Genomic DNA, 17,987 nt, shown 5'->3' with positions numbered 1-17,987 from the left:
GGGGGGGGGTAAGGGGAGCAAGTCGGGGGGGGCGGCATTGGGGAAAGGGGGGCAGCGGCAGCGTCAGGGGAGTGGGGGGGATGGGCAGTGGCCAAAGAGAGAGGACCATTTACAATATTAACTAGAAGGAAGGTGAGGAATAGAGATCAGCACTTTCCTGGTAAAGGACAGCAGGGCACAGGAGATGGTACTCATAATCAAGACAAGCTCTGAGGGAGATGGGAGAAAAACTAGAGGGACTTAGGTTCCAGAATAGGACTCTGGGGAAGCAGCAAAGCCAGTTGAAGGAATGCTCTCAACGTTAGTGACAATGAAGTCCATGAGCATCTTGCACCTGCTGAATCTGAGGGTGGAGGATCAAAGAAAAGAGGTTTACAGAGACTGTTAGCAGTGGAAATTAGCTTTGCTCTCCAGGGTAGCCCTGATATATATACAGAACTTATAAATATCAATATTATTTTAGTTTGTTTGCTACAGTACCTGTTATTAATAGAGATGTCTCCTTGCAAGCCTGATTCCTTATGGATAAATTTAACCACAGGTAACCTGGCAGTGGTGACAGCCTGAACTTTGTGTACACCTGGAACACACTTCTGCAACACAGTCGCTACAAGTTCAAGCACCTCAGCTGTTGTTGACGTCTCTAGGTCAATGTCAGACAAGATCGAATCCTCAGATTGAGTTTCAGACTGAGTATCCAGTTTAGTTCCATTAACCTCCTGTAATTGTATAAAACATGTTATTTGGGTCTGTGTATTACAATTCTTAACTGTCACCTTTTGTTTCTCACTCTTTCAGCAAACTTCTCAATTTTTAAAAACTATCTTGGTGGAATTTAGGGTGCATTTACTAGAACTTTAAGAGTTACAAAGCAGACATTAAAGTTAAAGTTAAAGTGTAAGTCCAAAGACAGGACTCCAGAGCAAAATGGAGGAGTGAATTCTGTCCTTCTATCCTCTCAAAATTTACTTCATACCAAAACAGAGGTTACTATAAGAGTTCCCAACAGAAGAACTGAAGGGTTATAGCAGATAAGGTTATGAAAGTGACACTTAGGAAATTTGTTGCTGAATAACTATGACAAAATCTATCAATAAAACAGCCTCTTTTCATCATTCAAAGGCTTTTATGGACCATTTCTAGTAAAGCCAGATTGTTGTACAAGACTGAAAAATTATGGTGCTTCATTTCAAACTACCTTCACTCATCCAGTTCTAATCCAGGAAAACAGTGCTAGAGTGGGAGGTCAAGTGTGATCAATTCCAAATATTCTCTCCCAAAAGAAAACTACAAACTGACTTTATTGCATCTAAGATGAGTTTATGGCAGATGCTTGAACCTGTTTTCTAAGCATCTTTCTGGGAGTTCCTTGAATACAAGTTCAAACTGGAATGTTTAATACTCTTTTAGGGATGCTCAGCTTTTTAAAACATGACTCAGTATGTAAATACAGGCATATACATAACAGCTGGAGACATTCTAATCTTTCGAAATTTTTGACTATTGTGCAAATACTTCCAGATTTCCCAAAAGAAGTATTGTAAACTGTACTTCAGTTTCAGCTGTGCTTCTAGCGTTAGCCTGAAAAATCTTGGTGTTTTCAAGATCCAAAAACAAATCCATGTCACAGCCATGAATATCGAATGCATTCACCGATGATCCAAAGGGCAAGATTCTACAACCTAAAAACAGAAACACATTAAGCCAGTTGCCACAATGGCCCCATATTCCAACTGTCAGTAAAGTAAAAGGTACAAATATTTTTGAAAAACTTAAAGAGAAACCATTCCCTTTCTGAAATAAGTTTCATCAACATATAATCAATATAGGCCAGGATTTTCCAGTCACACCCACAGCAGGAATGGAAAATTTGGGGGCGCAGCCAAAAGTCCATTGTCTTTCAGCAGGACCAGAAAATCATGACTGCGGATGTGACCAGAAAATCCCACCCATAATGTCTACCAAGAGTATGAAGCAGGGAGTTACGTACCAGCCTTCCAACACTGACACTTGGGTTTACAAGCACCTCAATTAATGGGATGAAAGCCTTTTCTGTTTATTGGTTATAAGGGTCCAATGAGAAACGAACTTGCTCATGAGCCCATGGTGTAATAGCTGCTCCTGATTAGGCACAATGCTGGGACTCATTAGCACAGAACTGGCAGAACTTTGGGTATCTGCACCCTGTGCGGTGAGTGCTTAACACTGAAACCAGGTGCCTAAAGTGGGAAAAGCGTTTCACTTCTCAGCACTAATATTTAAAATGATGAGCGCAAAACTCAAAAATAGAAAATCTACTAAACAGAATTTTATTACAATCCTTAGTTTAAGTGAAACTTAGTCCACAAGCCTTAATGATCTTGTGTAGTGGAAAAATGATATAGCAACAATATCTTTTTTGCAAAGACATTGAGGGATTTTTGTTGATATTAACATACATTTTGAACAGCAGGCCCTACTGTTAATATTGTTCCATTTCATATCTACAGTGTAACGGAATTGTTAAAAATCAACCGATAATATGTTAAGTTATAAATATAAGGTTATATACATTTATAAAGTTAAATAAATTAAGACCACTTACTTGGGAAGAATTCTAAGAAAACCTCCTGTAAAAGCGACACAATCAGCTTCCTTAGCATTTTCTCACTATCTGTAAGTTCAAACAACTGCAACAACTGCTTCATTTGTTCATCCACCTGTCACACAGCAAAATATTGTTACTGAACAAGAGAGGCAATCGAAAGATATACATAGCCAAATGCTATGATCCTTTGTAATGACTGAACAGTACATTTTGTATGAGCAGTTGAAGAAAGAATAGAGTATGGAGTACGTGCAACCCTTGACATGGCTATGCAGGTAAATTCAATTGGATTCAATCATTATAGTGTGGGTTGATGCTAGAGATAGGTTAGCCTTTACTGAAGTGAGGCATCTATAATGCCAACTAACAAGAAATTTAAATGAAGAGAGAGCTACAATAAAGCATTCAACTTTGTATCATTTCTCTCCAATGGTCTTTTTTAAAAAAAAATTAATTGTAGGATATCCAAGGATCTGAATATCAACTCACTAATCATGCAGGCACGCTAGTGAAGCTTAAGACAGATAGATATACTGCATTTGCTCCATTTCACTAAAGACGGTTCTCTCACAACTTTCCTCTCAATCTAGAAAGTAGTTGCTAAGATACACTTTTCAAAACTGACTATTGTTTCCTCTTCTGCTGATAATGAATAAATTATTCATTTTTTGCATCATCCTACGTCACAAAAGTTCATTTGGAATGACTATCCAATTTGCTTGCATTTTCTCCAATATACTGGTGAACAGTAATAAGTAAGTTTCGGTTGCAGGCATTAGCTAAATTATCTGTTTGCATCAAGATTCTATCCCATTGCGTACTTTCATTAAAGTAAATTGTTTCCTTAACTTTTAGCAAATATACACCATTCCCTCACATAATTGTACAGAAAGCTGCAAAGCAAAAATTTCGACAGTCGTATTCCCAAGAATCATCACCAAATTCACTGACCAAAGGGAAGGAATGCTACTCTTTGCGGGCAACATTACAAAGCAGAATTATTCATGTAATAGCTGCAGATGGCATTGAACAGCAAAAAAAAATAAATTTTGCTTGAATAACCTAGTGATGGAATTTAAAACAAAAAGATTTGATTGCATAAACCATGGACAGACTTGTCAGTTCAGGTGTATAATGTTTAGATATCATTTCCCATGACAAAGGAACACGGTTTGAAATGAAGTGAATCTGGGAGCAAGTTGTTCACAGCTCAGAGATAACTATCACCCATATCATTCCTTTATGTATTATAAATTTCACTCCATGTTAAATCTGGTCTCTAAAAGTACCCTGTAGCATATTTTCTGACTGCAAAAATTTGTAATGATAATGCTAACGTTGCTCCGATGCTGACTGTGAGCAAAAGCAGCACCAGGCAAAAATTTCAATTGTTAAATTTGAATGCAAGTTCCAAAATAAAAAGGAGGCCTTGTTCAAGCTTTTTCTGATCACTTCATCTTTAGCTAATATGTTGCTAATGTCATCCTTCATTACCCAACACAATTATGTAAGGGACAGCTTATGCTAATTATTTATGATTGATGTTCTAAATTGGGTTCATTTCAGTGATCACAATAAATTGCAGAGTTATGAATAAGGTTAACATTGAATAATGCAGATTGTTTCTATCACATTTTGCAGTTAATGCCCTGTCCAATATCTTAACCAACAATTGTTTGGGAGAGTATTCATCAAAACTCACTTTTTTTTGCAAAACAAAAAGCAGAAATTGATGAGCACCTCATCGACACCTAATGTCATTTTTTATCTCTAATGTTAGAATAAGAAGGGGTTAAACTTCGATAAAAAGTCATGCATAACCTCCAAAGGATAGGAAACACTTAGTCTCATCTGAGGCATCTGAACCTTCATACCACTACTGCTCTTAGTCCTTAAAATGCTAGCCACAGGTGGAAAATGATATGAAATTAATTATAATAGATTATGGATAAAACGTATATCAGGGTTTGATTAAAATTACACTGACCTAAAGAGAATAATCTAAACAGGCACACCTACCTATGTGCAGCATCGCACCACTATAGCATTTACAGGTTCACTGACAGGATCACCATCTGGTTCCATGGCAGAAATGCTGCAGTTGATCAGAACGCCTGAGAAAATTTCCGGTGGAATACTGTACTTAATTTTTTATGAGTTGCAAATTTACCTTCGAAGCCCCGTTTTAAGAATGCATTTTCCTCCCCCTAAGCAAGTCAGCATTTAGGCCACCCACTCTGCAGCCTTCACATGAACAAGCGTGTCTTCTGTGACTTGTCCTGCAATTTTCTTTCCCTCCCCAAACCTTTCCAGTGGCATAAGTGCAGGAAAAGAACAATAGGAGAAATACGCTGGGGAGGCTGAAGGGGGGGATTACAGTAATGCACTCCAACTTCAAGCTGCATTACTACATGTCAAAAATCTTAAACGATTGCTTTAATTAGCTGGTAGCATCAACAAGTACTTACATCAACTGCTTGACAGAGAACTTGTGTCAGCTCTTCAAAATCAATCAACTGTTTTTTCCCAGGGTCCTGCTTCTTCTTTGGAATATATTTGAACTCCTTATTCTCTTTGTGCTTTACTCGTAGCTTCTGACCATTCATACAGTGCTGTGTGATAGACAGCACCTTTTCCACTTCCGCAGTACTTCCCATTTCTAAAATTACATATAGACCCTGCAAATGGTAATACAATACATTGTGCGACCACATACATACAAGACAAATTACAGAAAGCCTTTATAAATAAAAAGGTGTTACAGTAACCTTACATGGAAGCCGTTAATAAGTTCCATTCAAATCAGTGAACTAGTTCAATTATTTCAAATTTCTAACCAATCACAAATTTCTAAAATTGCCAGTTATTGCAACATCTGGTGGTTCAGAACAAAGGGAAGGTAATCAATAAAGATGCTTTTAGGCTCTGTCTAGTCTGCAGCAGCAAGTATAAGTACAAACTATGGATCAAGACAGACATTTTTCATCTGTGTGCTTAACCATTTATTAAATGAGTTTCCAGCCTTCCGAGGTTGCCCAGTTGTCTCTTGAATGGGGCATGAATCACTTCCACTCTGGTGCTGCTTGCGACATATTCATAATTTAAACTTCCTGCCACAGCCTACCCAAGGCTGCTCTGTGATTACACTGCCAGAGGGCTGTGGCCAGCTAGTGTCCCAAGAACAATCAACAGTAGTGGGGGGACTCTCAGCAGTTTGGGGAAGGAGACAGGAACAGGGGAGCGGGGAGATGGAGGTGTCAGGGATACAAGGATGGGAGATCATTGAAACGTATAAAATTCTGACAGGGATGAACAAGTTGGATGCAGGGATGATGTTTTCTCTGTCTGAGGTGTCGAAAACAAAAGGTCGGTGTCAGGCTACAGGGTAGACCATTTAGGTCTGAGATAAGGAGAAACTTCTTCACTCAGAGGGTGGTGAACCTATGGAATTTTCTACCACAGAAGGCTATGAAGGCCAACTTACTGAATATATTTTAAAAGGAAATTGATAGATTTCTGGGCTCTCAAGGCATCAAGGGGGAGAGTGTGGGAGTACAGTATTGAGATAGAGGATCAGCCATGATTATGTTGAATGGCACAGCAGACTCAAAAGGCCAAATGGCCTACTCCTGCTCCTATTTTCTATGTTTTTATGAGATCAGGGAAACAGGTTCAGGTACAAAGAGAGAAATTGGGTATCCAGAAGGATGAGAAAGTGAATAGGGAGGGCATGAGAGCACATGGCTGAGGAACTTATGCAGGCTAGCATCTCCTGCAGAACCAGGAGCAGCAACGTGGTGACTGGGAGCAGTATCGAGATAGGAGCAGCTAGTAAAGGGGATGAATTAAATCTAGGAACTTCACTGGGGTAAACAATGAAAAATTGTTTCCACCAGTAGATCCATGGGGAACAAAGGAGTGTAGACCAAAGAATCTCAAGGAACAGCCAAGAGGTAAGTAAGGTTCTTGCATGATGCGCTGTTAGACCACACAATGTCTATCCCTAATGGCTATGAAGTTGAGGCTAGAACATCTTTAAAAAAAAGACAAATATTTGAAAATGAGGAATAGAAAATGATCTAGAGGGAAATTGGCTTACAGGAGAGGGCACTAGTGCCTACACAGCACTGAGGGCAAGGGACCTTCTCCTGTGCTGTAATTTCTCTCACTCTATGAAAACTTTCCTCTGTTGAGTCCAAGCCCAGGGAAACAGTTCTGAAATGTTAGTGCTCAGCTGGGTTTAGGACCTGCCCTGTGCATATGCCCCAGATTCAAATTACACTGCCCATTGTGTGATCTCTCAGCTTTGGCGTGTAAAGTACAAGTACAGATTGTCTTTTACTGTGGCTTCCCACTTCAGAGTTGTCACTTTCACACAGGATTAAAGTCCAAAACAAAATCCAAGGAGATAGGAAGAAAGATTAAAAAAAAAACTGGACCACAGCTTATACAGTGTCGGGAGATTCAAATGTGGTTTTGGGGTGGATATCAGTGGGTTATAGAATTACTATTTAGCCGCATATATGATATTAGAGCATTTTGCCTATTGCCATCAGTTACATATGAACAATCAGTGTAATTGAGTATTATTGAGACACAGCATTGTTAGTTTTCAGCACATATTTGGTGAATTAATAAGATACTGGCGGAATCAAAATTCCTCCAACCTCTAGTTACCCCTCTGTGAATCCTCCCCCACCTTTAATTTCCCCAAATCACATGCTCACCAGAAATTCCACCCCTCCCCAGCCCAGTTCTTGGGACTTCTTTTAACAGCTGCCACAGCAAAACCACAAGCCAAGATACTCAACAACATGAACGCAATCTTTAGGAGATCAAAGCAATAACATACACAAATGTCATGTGATCAGAGGCCACCTGGCCAGAATGTCATGTGAGTAAACCTCAAAAATGCCTCCAACCAAAGTTGGTAACCCTGCTCAGTACATTAATCAGCTAAAGCATCAGAGTCAGAAATTCAGTTTTGTCAATTGACCTCTCTAAATTTGTGATGCTTAAAGTAGCAAACAATAGCCTAATCATCCAATTAATTTGCAGCTATGAACAAGGCATTGAGCGTTTCAATGTAATTTACAGATGTGTTTACTACTGTCAGTTCTCTGCCTGAAGGCAGGTCCGACCCACAGCACTGCAACCTCCACCATGGGTAGGCAAGGAGACAGGTCACAAATCCACCCCAGCCGGAACAGGGATCAAACCTGCGCTGTCGGCACCAATCTAATCTTCACCAGCCATCCAGCCACTGAGCCAAACTGCCCCAAGGAGTCCGGGTCGCTGCAGCAACATGCACATTTACATGCATGTTGTAGTCTGGAGCTACGAATAGTGACAGTAGATGCTCCAATTTTCTTGTTATCACATGGCTGACCAGGAATCTCTCCTGCTCCCAACACGTGACATGCTGGAAGCATTTGCAAGTTGATAATCAACCTATTTGGCCACGTTATGAATGGACTTCCTTTGGCCACCAAGTGCTGGAGTGGGTCTTGAACCTGCGGCTTCCGACTCTGCGGCAGGGACACTACCCATTGCGCCACTAGACCTCCGTGTTTGCTATTAGAGGCCCTCAAAACTGTTATGTGATTAGAGCTCACTCTAGTGGCAGAAAACATTATTGACACTTCAAAGATTCCAATGCACTATTCTGCCTCGAAATTTTTAATCTGCTCGTTATCAAATCTAAGTTAGGATCATATGGAAGTCATCTGGCATTAAACTTACTTTGTCTTTGTCCATTATCACATTTGCCACTGTGCCAAAGTTCTGAAAGTAATCAGTGATCTCCAGATTGGATGTGCCTTTGTGGAAACCACTCACAAACAGGCTCTTCTCTTGCTGGGATTTCCTGGCAGTTCTCACGCTCAGAAGTTTTTGATGTTTCTTTCCTTTAAGATGATCATTTAAGGTGGGACCTGAAAGCATGCAAGGGCATGACTATAAAAAGAGGGCAACCACCTTGCTTTGCCAGAGTACACTTCAAACAAATTTAAAGTAAATCATTTTTTGTGTATGATTATTTTTTGATTGAAAAGCTTCTTCTAACAAAGCATCAGAGATTCTGGAATTCAGATACCAGCATTCGACCCAGAGCAGTTTTTTTTATTCGTAAGACAGGAAAATTACTGCAGAGAAACAGGTCTTTTGGCTCATCAATTATGCATTGATGCTTTTCTCCAAATGAGTTATAGAAAGGGACAAGAAACAAAGGAAAAGATACTCATTGTAACTTCAATGAGCTGAAAAGGGTTAGCAGCAAAGTGTAGCCTTTAAAGAGGAGATAGCTTGAAATTCAAAAAGCTAGAGCTCCCTGGCTGGCTAAAGATATAGAAGTTAAAATGAAACAGACAAAAAGCAGCTTATGATAAATGTGAAATTGATAAAAGGATCAAGCAAAATACAGAAAGTCCAGAGGAGAGCTGAAATGGGAAATAATCGGGGAAAAGAAAGTGCATGAGAAAAGATCAGCGGGTAATATAAAACAGAACACTAAAGTCTTCTGTAAACATACAAATGGTAAAAGGATAGTCAAAGGGTGGGTCCTCACCAGAGACAAGGATGCTGCCAATGTCACAGTAATGGAGGAAGTAGTAGAGAAATTGGATAAGATAAAAATAAACAAGAAGTTACTTAAAAGGTTAGTATTGCTCAAAATGGAGAAGTCTCCTGGCCTGTGTAGAGGCTTTTGTCAATCTTTCAATCCTCTTCGGGTAGGGTAGAAGTGCCAAAGGACCAGAGAATTGCAAACGTTACATCCCTGTTCGAAACAGGGATAAACTTAGTGACCATAGGCCAGCCTGCTGAATGTCACTAGGTGGGGTAACCTGGGAGGCAATATTCCCAAACATAGTTTGCTGACTTGGAAACACTTGAGTTAATAAATGACAACCAGCATGGATTTAAAGGCAAATATGTTAAACTTGACCCAGTTCATTGATAAAGGGAGATGGTTGATGAGGGCAGGATGATTGATGTGCGTACATGAACTTTCAAAAGGCATTTGACAAAGTACCACATAATAGACATGTTAGCAAAATTGAAGCCGGTGTGGTTAAGGGGGCAGGGGTAGCACTGATACAAAATTAGCTTGGGATCAGAAAGCATGGAGTAATAATGAATAGTTGTTTTAAGACAAATGTGCAGTGATGCCCCTCACAGGGGTGGGTGTGGAACCACTGCTCTTTTTGATAAATATTAATGACGGTCGTTTGGCAGTACAGAACTTGAGTATTACTAGAAAAAGACAATTTTGTTAAAGTTTTTTGTCTTGCACTCATCAGGACAATTCACAAGAATACAATCCAAGGGAGACAACAATTTATACTGTATGAGAAGAGAGTGCTGATTGGTTGATAAGTGGACTCAGATGGCTAGAGGTGATGCCCTGAGAAATGAGTTAGCGAATGGCTGTCACTTATTTTGTTTAGCTAAAACAGGCACAATGTGTGTACATGTTCTTTCTGTCTGCAAAGAACAGGGCCCTCTGTATTAATATATGTAGATTCCAGTACACGCAAATGCACTGTACTGTGAGCCCAACTGACAATCTTAAATTGGATCAGTGTTATTCTCAGCACACTGAAGATTATTTAGCATATGTTGTCTAATTGCGGAATCACATCTAAATGTCGGACACAGCATTTTGAGTTTTGCAAGCACGGGCTGGGTATGGTCTGTACCTTGCCCATTGCAAAGAGCGTAAGTGACATGCTGTTTGATACGAATCCGCCAGTCTTTGGAACATCTGACCTATATACCTAGCATCACACTGGCACTGAAATTCAGATACCACATTACTTATTTGTGAGTGGGAAAGAACCTGTTTCTGGCTTGACGGCAACATCCTGTTAATGGCAAATACCACTCACATTGCTACAGCATGGCAACAGAGTGAAACAGCTAGCTTCACCTGTTGCTCAAACTTTTGAGATACCTTGTCCTTCCAGGGTAATTGGAGGTAGACTGGACAATCTTCAGGGTTGAAAGTGATGGCCTTAGGCCTGTTCATGAGTTTGCATGATATATATCATCTGATCTGCTGTATGCAACGGGCAAGGTACAGACACAATGTCTATAGGCAGATGAAACTTAACGCAGGCAGGTGTGAAACGATGCATTTTGAAAAGAATAAGGAGGTAATATAAACTAAATAGTACAATTTTAAAGGCAGGGATAGAGAGTCCTGCAGGTTTATGCACACAAATCTTTGAAGATTGCAGGACAAGTTGAAAAAGTTATTAAAAAAGCATACAGGATATTTAGCTTTATAAATAGAGGAATAGATAACAAAAGCATGGAAGTTATGCAAAACCTTTATAAAATTGCTGGTTAGGCCTCAACTGGAGTATTGTGTCCAATTCTGGGAACCACATTTTAGGAAGAATGTCAAAGCCTTGGAGCAACTGCAGAGGGAATTTACAAGATTTGTATCTGGGACGAGAGTCTCCAGTTAAGTGGAAAGAGTAGAGAAGTTAGGACTGTTCTTCTTAGACCAGAAAAATCCAAAGGGAGGTATCATGGAGGCAGAAAAATTTGATAGTTTCTCCATATTTATTGTTTTCAATGGCAGGCAGATCAGTAACTAAAGGACACAGATTTAAATTAATTGGTGAAGGAACCTGGGAAGAGGGAAGGAGAAATGAGAAATTATTTTAATCAGTGAGTTACGATGATCTGGAATGCACCAGCTGAAAGGGCAGTGGAAGCAGAATCAACTGAATCTGTCCAAAGGGAATTGGATAAAAGCACGAGGAAAAAAATTTACATGGGTGTGGGGAAAGAAGAACAACAACTTGCACTTCTTTAGCAACCTTAGCTTTTTAAAACAACCCAAGATGCTTCACAAGAGTGATATTAAACAAAAACTTGACACCAAGCCCCATAAAGAGATTTCAGGAAAACTAAAAGCTGAGTTAGAGATAAACTGTAAGGAGTGTCTGAAAGGCAAAGAGGCGGAGAGGTTTAGGGAAAGAATTCTGCAACTTAGAGCTCAAGCTGCTAAAGGCACAGCTACTAATGGTGCAGTGCTAGAAATCATGAATGTGCAAGAGGCCAGAATTGGAGAAAAAGAAGAGATCTCGGAGAGTTGTGCAGATGAAAGAAGTTAGAGAGATAGAGGGGGGCGAGGCCATGGAGGATTTGAAAACAAAGGATGAGAATTTTAAAAATCAAGGTATTGCCAAATGAAGAGCCAATATTGGTCCGCAAGCACAGGGGCAATGAGAGAACAGGATTTAGGTAAATTAGGATATGAGAGCAAAGCAGTGGAATTACTTGAATCGTTTTTTTTCAGTGAGCCAGCACAGGCACGATAGGCTGATTTGTCTCCTTCTATGCTGTATGATTCCATGGGATGCCTCATCAAATCCCACTTTCCTGTGTGAACCTCTACTTTTTAATCTTCCTTTTTTTCAAGCAACTAATTTCACTTTAAAAGAATTTATAGATTTTATTCCAACAACTATAAATCTGATTTACGCAATTTAAATTTTTTTTCTAGTTTTTCCCATTATGGAGTTTTGCTTAGTTTTTTCCTGTTTTTAAAAAAAAGGCTAAATACATCACAGATGTTATACTCCAGGTTTCAAACTAGGCCTTGCAGACTATAGCTGGCAGTCCCAACATTATTGGCACTTTTTCACTACCTGGCACATTTTTTCTTAGACTAAAGGATTTCATTTAAGTCCAATAAAGATTAAAGTCTAACGGTTCTCATAGGTTGATGACTTGGGTGGATGCAGGCTGGACTCGGTGGTCCTTCTGGTTTTGGCATCGAGGTAGTTTGAAGATATAGACAGACAATTTATCAGAATTTATCAGTTCTTCAGAAGACAGCAGCTGCCAAGTTGAGTTCTTTAAAAATCTCTCTCTGCAGTACAGAGAGGGTCAAACTTGTTGAAATAGGTGGAGAGAGGGAAAGCCCACAGGGATCTTGCCTCTTGGGCGTCTCTTTGGCTTCTGGCCTGTGTTCTCTCCAACAGAGACCAAGAGTCCATCAAGACAATGGGGAAATGCCAGCCAGCCAAGGTGTACAACCAACAGACACTCAAATCGCCTGTGGAGGACGAAAGTCCCATCTGCTGTTGGTCCCCACTATCTGGTCTATATGTGACACCAATCCCATATTAATGTGGTTGACTTAACTGCCCTCTGAAGTGGCATAGCTACCCACTCAGTTGCATCAAATCAGAACGATCATAGCCAACAAGTCCTTCTCAGGACAACTCAGGATGGGCAATGAATGCCAGCCAGACTTGTCAGAGACACTTCCATCCAAACAGCTAGCTCCTTTCCCTTGCCAGCCAAATGGCTAAGGAGCTATGCACATTTAATGTTAGAACTGACTGGGTGTTAAGCAGCCAGTCTCTCTCCCACCAAGAAAACTTCACATTTTAAAAGTTTCCCAAGTAATCTAATGGAGCCATTTATAACCATTGCAAAACACCATCAGCATCATTCTGACTGGCAAATGTGAAGCAGGAACACTGCCTCCTGGAAGGGGCTGGTATATTTTCCATAAACCAAACAGAAAATGCTGGAACTACACAACAGCATCCATGGAGAGAAAAACTATTAACCAGCTGAATTTTTAAGCCCTAATGGGGGCAAAGAGGCAGGTGGACTCGTAAATTCACTGGCCAGCATGCCAGTTCCCCAGCTCCTCCTGCTCCTGGGACATTTACATTGCTAAAAACCTATTAAGGCCCATTGTCAGAGGCCAGCCTCCAGGTCCCCCAGAAGTGTCAGGAAACAGTATAGTTGGCTGAATTGATGGCCTGGCTGCTGAGGCCATTTTCTAAATCAAAGTTAAAAAAAGGTTGGAGAGAGGGTGCCTCCATCTTGGGAAACCACCTCCCCCACTTACCTGGAAAGGTAGCCTGTTACTTCTTCAGTACTGCAGGGCTTCCTATTGGTCTTCAAGCTCCAAGAGCCTGCCCCTTGTATTTAATTGGGTGACAGCTGGACTGTTGCCTTTGACAGTTACTCTGACACTTTTGACAGTTCCAATTAACTTGACAATTAACAAGTTTATGCACATTTTTTAAACGCGCATAAATGCCTATTTTAACAATCCCAAAGAGCACCTTACCTCCCCCAAAGCTCACCTGGCCTCCCCCAAAGATGTCATGGGTCCACATCCAAAGGGGGTACCATACCTGCCCAAAAGGATACCCCAACTTTCCAAAGGAGTCCACAAAGTTCAGACCTGCTCCTACCAGGTCTAACCTGTTCACATTGTGTTTCACACACCTGGGTCACCAAAATTAGGGATGAATGGAGGCAGCTGCTGACTTATATGGGTAGCTGCCTTTGCAAAGCACTCATGATGAAATCCCAACATGGACTCATTCCCACCCTTGCAAAAATAGTAGGTGCCATGTTTGCAGGGGGAACGACTTTCAGATTTTAGCCTCTTCCACCATTTTTGCAACAGCACAGAAAATCCAACTGACAGATAACCTTTCAGGTCAATGCCCTTTGGAGAGAACAGCTCTGATCGACCTGAAATGCCGGGGAAGATTTTCCAGTCCCACCGAAGTGAATGGGACTTTTGGGTGACTGACCACACCCACTGCGGCAGGACCCGCTGCGCTGGGGCCAGAAAATCCCGGCCATTAGCTTGGTTTCCTCTCTTTCCACTGGCGCTGCCTGACCTGTTGAGCATTTCCAGCATTTCCTGTTTATTTACCATAAATCAGGTGCCACAGTCCAAACAAACTGATGCCAAGCCAGACACAGTGAAACCACTTTCCCCTGTGGCTCAGTTGGAGATTCAGGTGTCACACGTGGGCTGCACGAACAAAGACAAAGGAGGCGCGGCATTATAACTCTTCAGTTATGAGGAATGGCCGGAGAAGTTGGGGCCGTTTTCCTTGGAGAGGAGAAGGCTAAGAGGAGACTTGATAGAAATTTTCAAAATCACGAGGGGCCTGGGCAGAGTAGATAGGGAGAAACTGTTCCCGCGCGTAAACAGATCGCGAACCCGGGGGCACAGTTTTAAAGTGCTTTGCAAAAGAAGCAAACTCAAGGTGAGAAAACACATTCAGGGTTTGGGATGCGCTGCCTGGAAGTGTGGTGGAGGCGAGTTCAATTGAGGCATTCAAGGGGGCACCGGACGATTATCCAAATAGAAACAACGTGCAGGGGGTGGGGGTGGGGAAGAGAAGGCAGGAGATTAGCACTAAGTTAAAACGCCCAGAGAGCTGGCGCTGGCACGATGGGCCGAATGGACAATTCTGTGAACTCTGCGCGTGGAGCTGGTCACTTCGAGGGGGGAGGCGGTTATTTTCCTGCTGCAGAGGCCGCGGCGCCTCGGTCCCCGGTTCAAAAGCTTCTCCACTTACTGTTCGGGACCCGGACATCGCACAACGAACAGCGGTAACCGCCGCGAAGCAGCGGCTCGATGTCCGACCCGCTCATGCTCCGGCTCTTCGGTCCCTTTTATCAATTCAATCCAGCGGCGGGGATTCACGAACCCACCCTCTCAACAGCCGGCGTGTCACCATCTAATCCCTCCCCGGGGAAACCCCCAGCGCCAGGCAAACGTTCCGCCCAGGAGGTCACAATGCTGAGCCCTGGAGGAAGCTCATGGTCAAGAATCTGAATTCAAATCTTTACTCCCCGAAGTCTATTGATGAGTGAGCTGCACTTGGTGGAAATTTGTCTGTGTAATCAACTGTCCTTCCCCACCAAAAATAGACCCACTGTAAAAAAAAAAGACTGTTGTATTAGTCCAATATGATTTAGGAAATAAAAACAGAAAATGCTGGAAAAACTCAGTAGGTCTGGCAACATCTGGGGAGAGAGAAAAACAGTTAATGTTTTGACTCTTCTCCAGAGCTAAAGTGAAGTAGAAATAGAAGAGTCACATGGACGCAAGACGTTAACTCACTATCTCTCTCCACAGATGCTGCCAGACTTACTGAATTTTTCCAGCATTTTCTGTTTTTACCTCAGATTTCCAGCACCCGCAGTATTTTGCTTTTATCTATTTGATTTAGGAAGTATATGTTCATGCATTTGTTCACATAAGAATCGCTCACCACTGCACTACAGTCCAGGTACCAATGCCTGCAGCACATAGTCCGATCTGAGAAATAATTCAATGAAGTTCCGGCAAATCAGGTTAAAAGTGATTATTCTGAACTTCTGGGAACCACGACACTTATTGACAGTCCCAAATAAATTGTAAAAAAGTACAAGAGGCACTGTGAACCCTTGCAGCTTATGGACAGCTCTCAGTATATTAAGTCCTTTTTCCTTAAACACAGGACACCGCATGATGTCACATTTTAAAATGTTCCAAGTATCTACTCTATCTGAGTCTGAGCATCGTGATGAGAGGTGTATTGTTACTGGATTCCTTTTCGCCCCTACTTATGTATACTGGGTTTGAAACCACCCCATGTTCTCTATAGCTGCCTGTAGCAGGATCTGAATTCCACACCCCACCGTCCCCAATGGCCTCTGTTCCTCTGTCCCAGTCAGACACTAAGGGCAGAATTTTACATTCCGCACCTGACCCGATCAAGCATAAATCACACAAGATGACGTTGGGCAAGCGTCCCAACGTCATCACGCACTTGCACGATATTTCACTCAGCGGACACGCACGGCAGTCGAAGGGCCTGCCGACAATTAAGTGGGCAATTAAGCCCATTAACGGTGCACTTGAATGTGACTTTTCATGGCCTGTCCAACCTTACGGCTGTCAGACTGGCCAATCGGCCAGGCGCCCTTTACATTTTTCATGAAACCTCATCCAAGGACAGGATGAAATCTCCATTAGGAAATAAAATAAAAAGAAATACCTGGGGACAACATTTTTATGAGGTATGCTTTCAGGTGCTTGATTGTGCTGTATGGGCATTTTTTGCAGCTTTTTTATGTTTTATTTTATTATTTGCAGGTCTGCAGCTCCCTGAGGAATCTGTCTGCCTTCAGGGAGCTCTCTCGAAGAGCTCACCCGTGCCCATGGTGACATTGTCACCTGCTTTTAGGCTTTTAGTTATCAGGTTTGCTTTGTCTGGCGAATGCTAGCTGCACCCTTAATATTAACACATTAGTTGGTGCTTGAAACAATATAGACAGAGAGGCCGATTAACTGAACAAATACCAGTAGTTTATTGGAACAAGGAACAGAGCACTAACACCACGTGTGCTTCTTTAATCAACTCCAGACTTCCCAGTTACCCAAGTAGCCCGTGCTATGTAGCGATTGGTCAATACAGTTACATGGTCAATTAACTACATTCTCTTAAATGTACATAGCACTCCACTTTACCACATCCCTCCCCCTTTACTTGAAAGTACAATTGACAAGCTTCACAACATCCCAATTATTTATATGAATAATTATTTACAAGTCAAGTTTCTCAGGATGCTTCCTTGGACATGTCGAGTGTCATAGCTCAATGGCCTCGGCTGGCTTTTCGGAGACCCCCTTCTCAGGGGTCAACTGTCCACCAGGCTCTTTTGTGGAAGTGAGCAAGTTTGAGTCTTTGACCCTCTCGGGTACAAGAGGCCCCACCAGTACTTAAAAATCGTGTGACATTTCTTCCATATGAGATGCAGACCTAAACGCAAACAATGACAGTAGTCCTCCTTGTGGGACTATCTCTCTGCTCCGGAGATGATCCAAGTGTCATCTAATTATTCGATCATTTATTGATACATTATAGGTCCTGTCACGGCACTCACTTTGCCTAATAGCCAATTGGGCCCATCTCCAAAGTTCTTTGGAAGAACTGTGTCTCCCACAGTGAAATTTCTTTCATGATTATAACCATCATGTCTAGCCTTCTGGGCCTCTTGGCTTCTCTCCACCCTCCCCACTAAATTCGGCCTGATAAGAGTTAGACGGGTGCAGACACGTCTCTTCATTAGTAATTCAGCAGGGGCATACCAGTGGTCATGTGTGGCGTTGTACAGTACGCGAATGGGAACCGTGACAATCTGGTGCTGGTGGAATCCCCATCCAGCTTTTTCATCCCAGACTTAAAAGTTTGGATAAAAGTAAAAAACTACGGATGCTGGAAATCCAAAACAAAAATAAAAATACCTGGAAAAACTCAGCAGGTCTGGCAGCATCTGCGGAGAGGAACACAGTTAACGTTTCAAGTCCGTATGACTCTTCAACAGAACTAAGTAAAAATAGAAGAGAGGTGAAATATAAGCTGGTTTAAGTTGGGGGGGGGGGTGGGGTGGGGGGCAGGTAGAATTGGATAGAGGACCAGTGATAGGTGGAGATAGCCAAAAGATGCCATAGACAAAAGGACAAAGAGGTGTTGAAGGTGGTGATATAATATATTATAACACCTCTTTGTCCTTTTGTCTATGACATCTTTTGGCTATCTCCACCTATCACTGGCCCTCTATCCAG

The 17,987-nt window shown here is 41.8% G+C and overlaps 1 protein-coding gene across 2 annotated transcripts in view; it reads right to left on the bottom strand.

The window, feature by feature from the left end:
• The window catches only part of tut1 (terminal uridylyl transferase 1, U6 snRNA-specific), a 28,611-nt gene extending 13,513 nt beyond the window's left edge, over positions 1–15,098 (bottom strand). Inside the window, exons 1-6 of one of the 2 annotated variants that reach the window (XM_041173709.1) lie at positions 14,950–15,098; positions 8,330–8,520; positions 5,056–5,265; positions 2,585–2,699; positions 1,552–1,682; positions 481–719 (exon numbers count right to left, since the gene is read on the bottom strand). In XM_041173709.1, coding sequence (XP_041029643.1) covers positions 481–719; positions 1,552–1,682; positions 2,585–2,699; positions 5,056–5,265; positions 8,330–8,520; positions 14,950–15,025 — 962 coding nt within the window. In that variant the 5' untranslated portion in view covers positions 15,026–15,098. Of the gene's footprint in view, positions 1–480; positions 720–1,551; positions 1,683–2,584; positions 2,700–5,055; positions 5,266–8,329; positions 8,521–14,949 lie in introns of those variants that run through there. The other variant, XM_041173710.1, reaches the window with a different exon arrangement.
• Positions 15,099–17,987: the final 2,889 nt, after the last annotated feature.

Source organism: Carcharodon carcharias, chromosome 23, assembly GCF_017639515.1.
Source record: "Carcharodon carcharias isolate sCarCar2 chromosome 23, sCarCar2.pri, whole genome shotgun sequence".
Classification (NCBI taxonomy): domain Eukaryota; kingdom Metazoa; phylum Chordata; class Chondrichthyes; order Lamniformes; family Lamnidae; genus Carcharodon; species Carcharodon carcharias.
The sequence above is the reverse complement of the archived record's forward strand: the minus strand, read 5'-3'. Positions and strand labels throughout refer to the sequence as shown.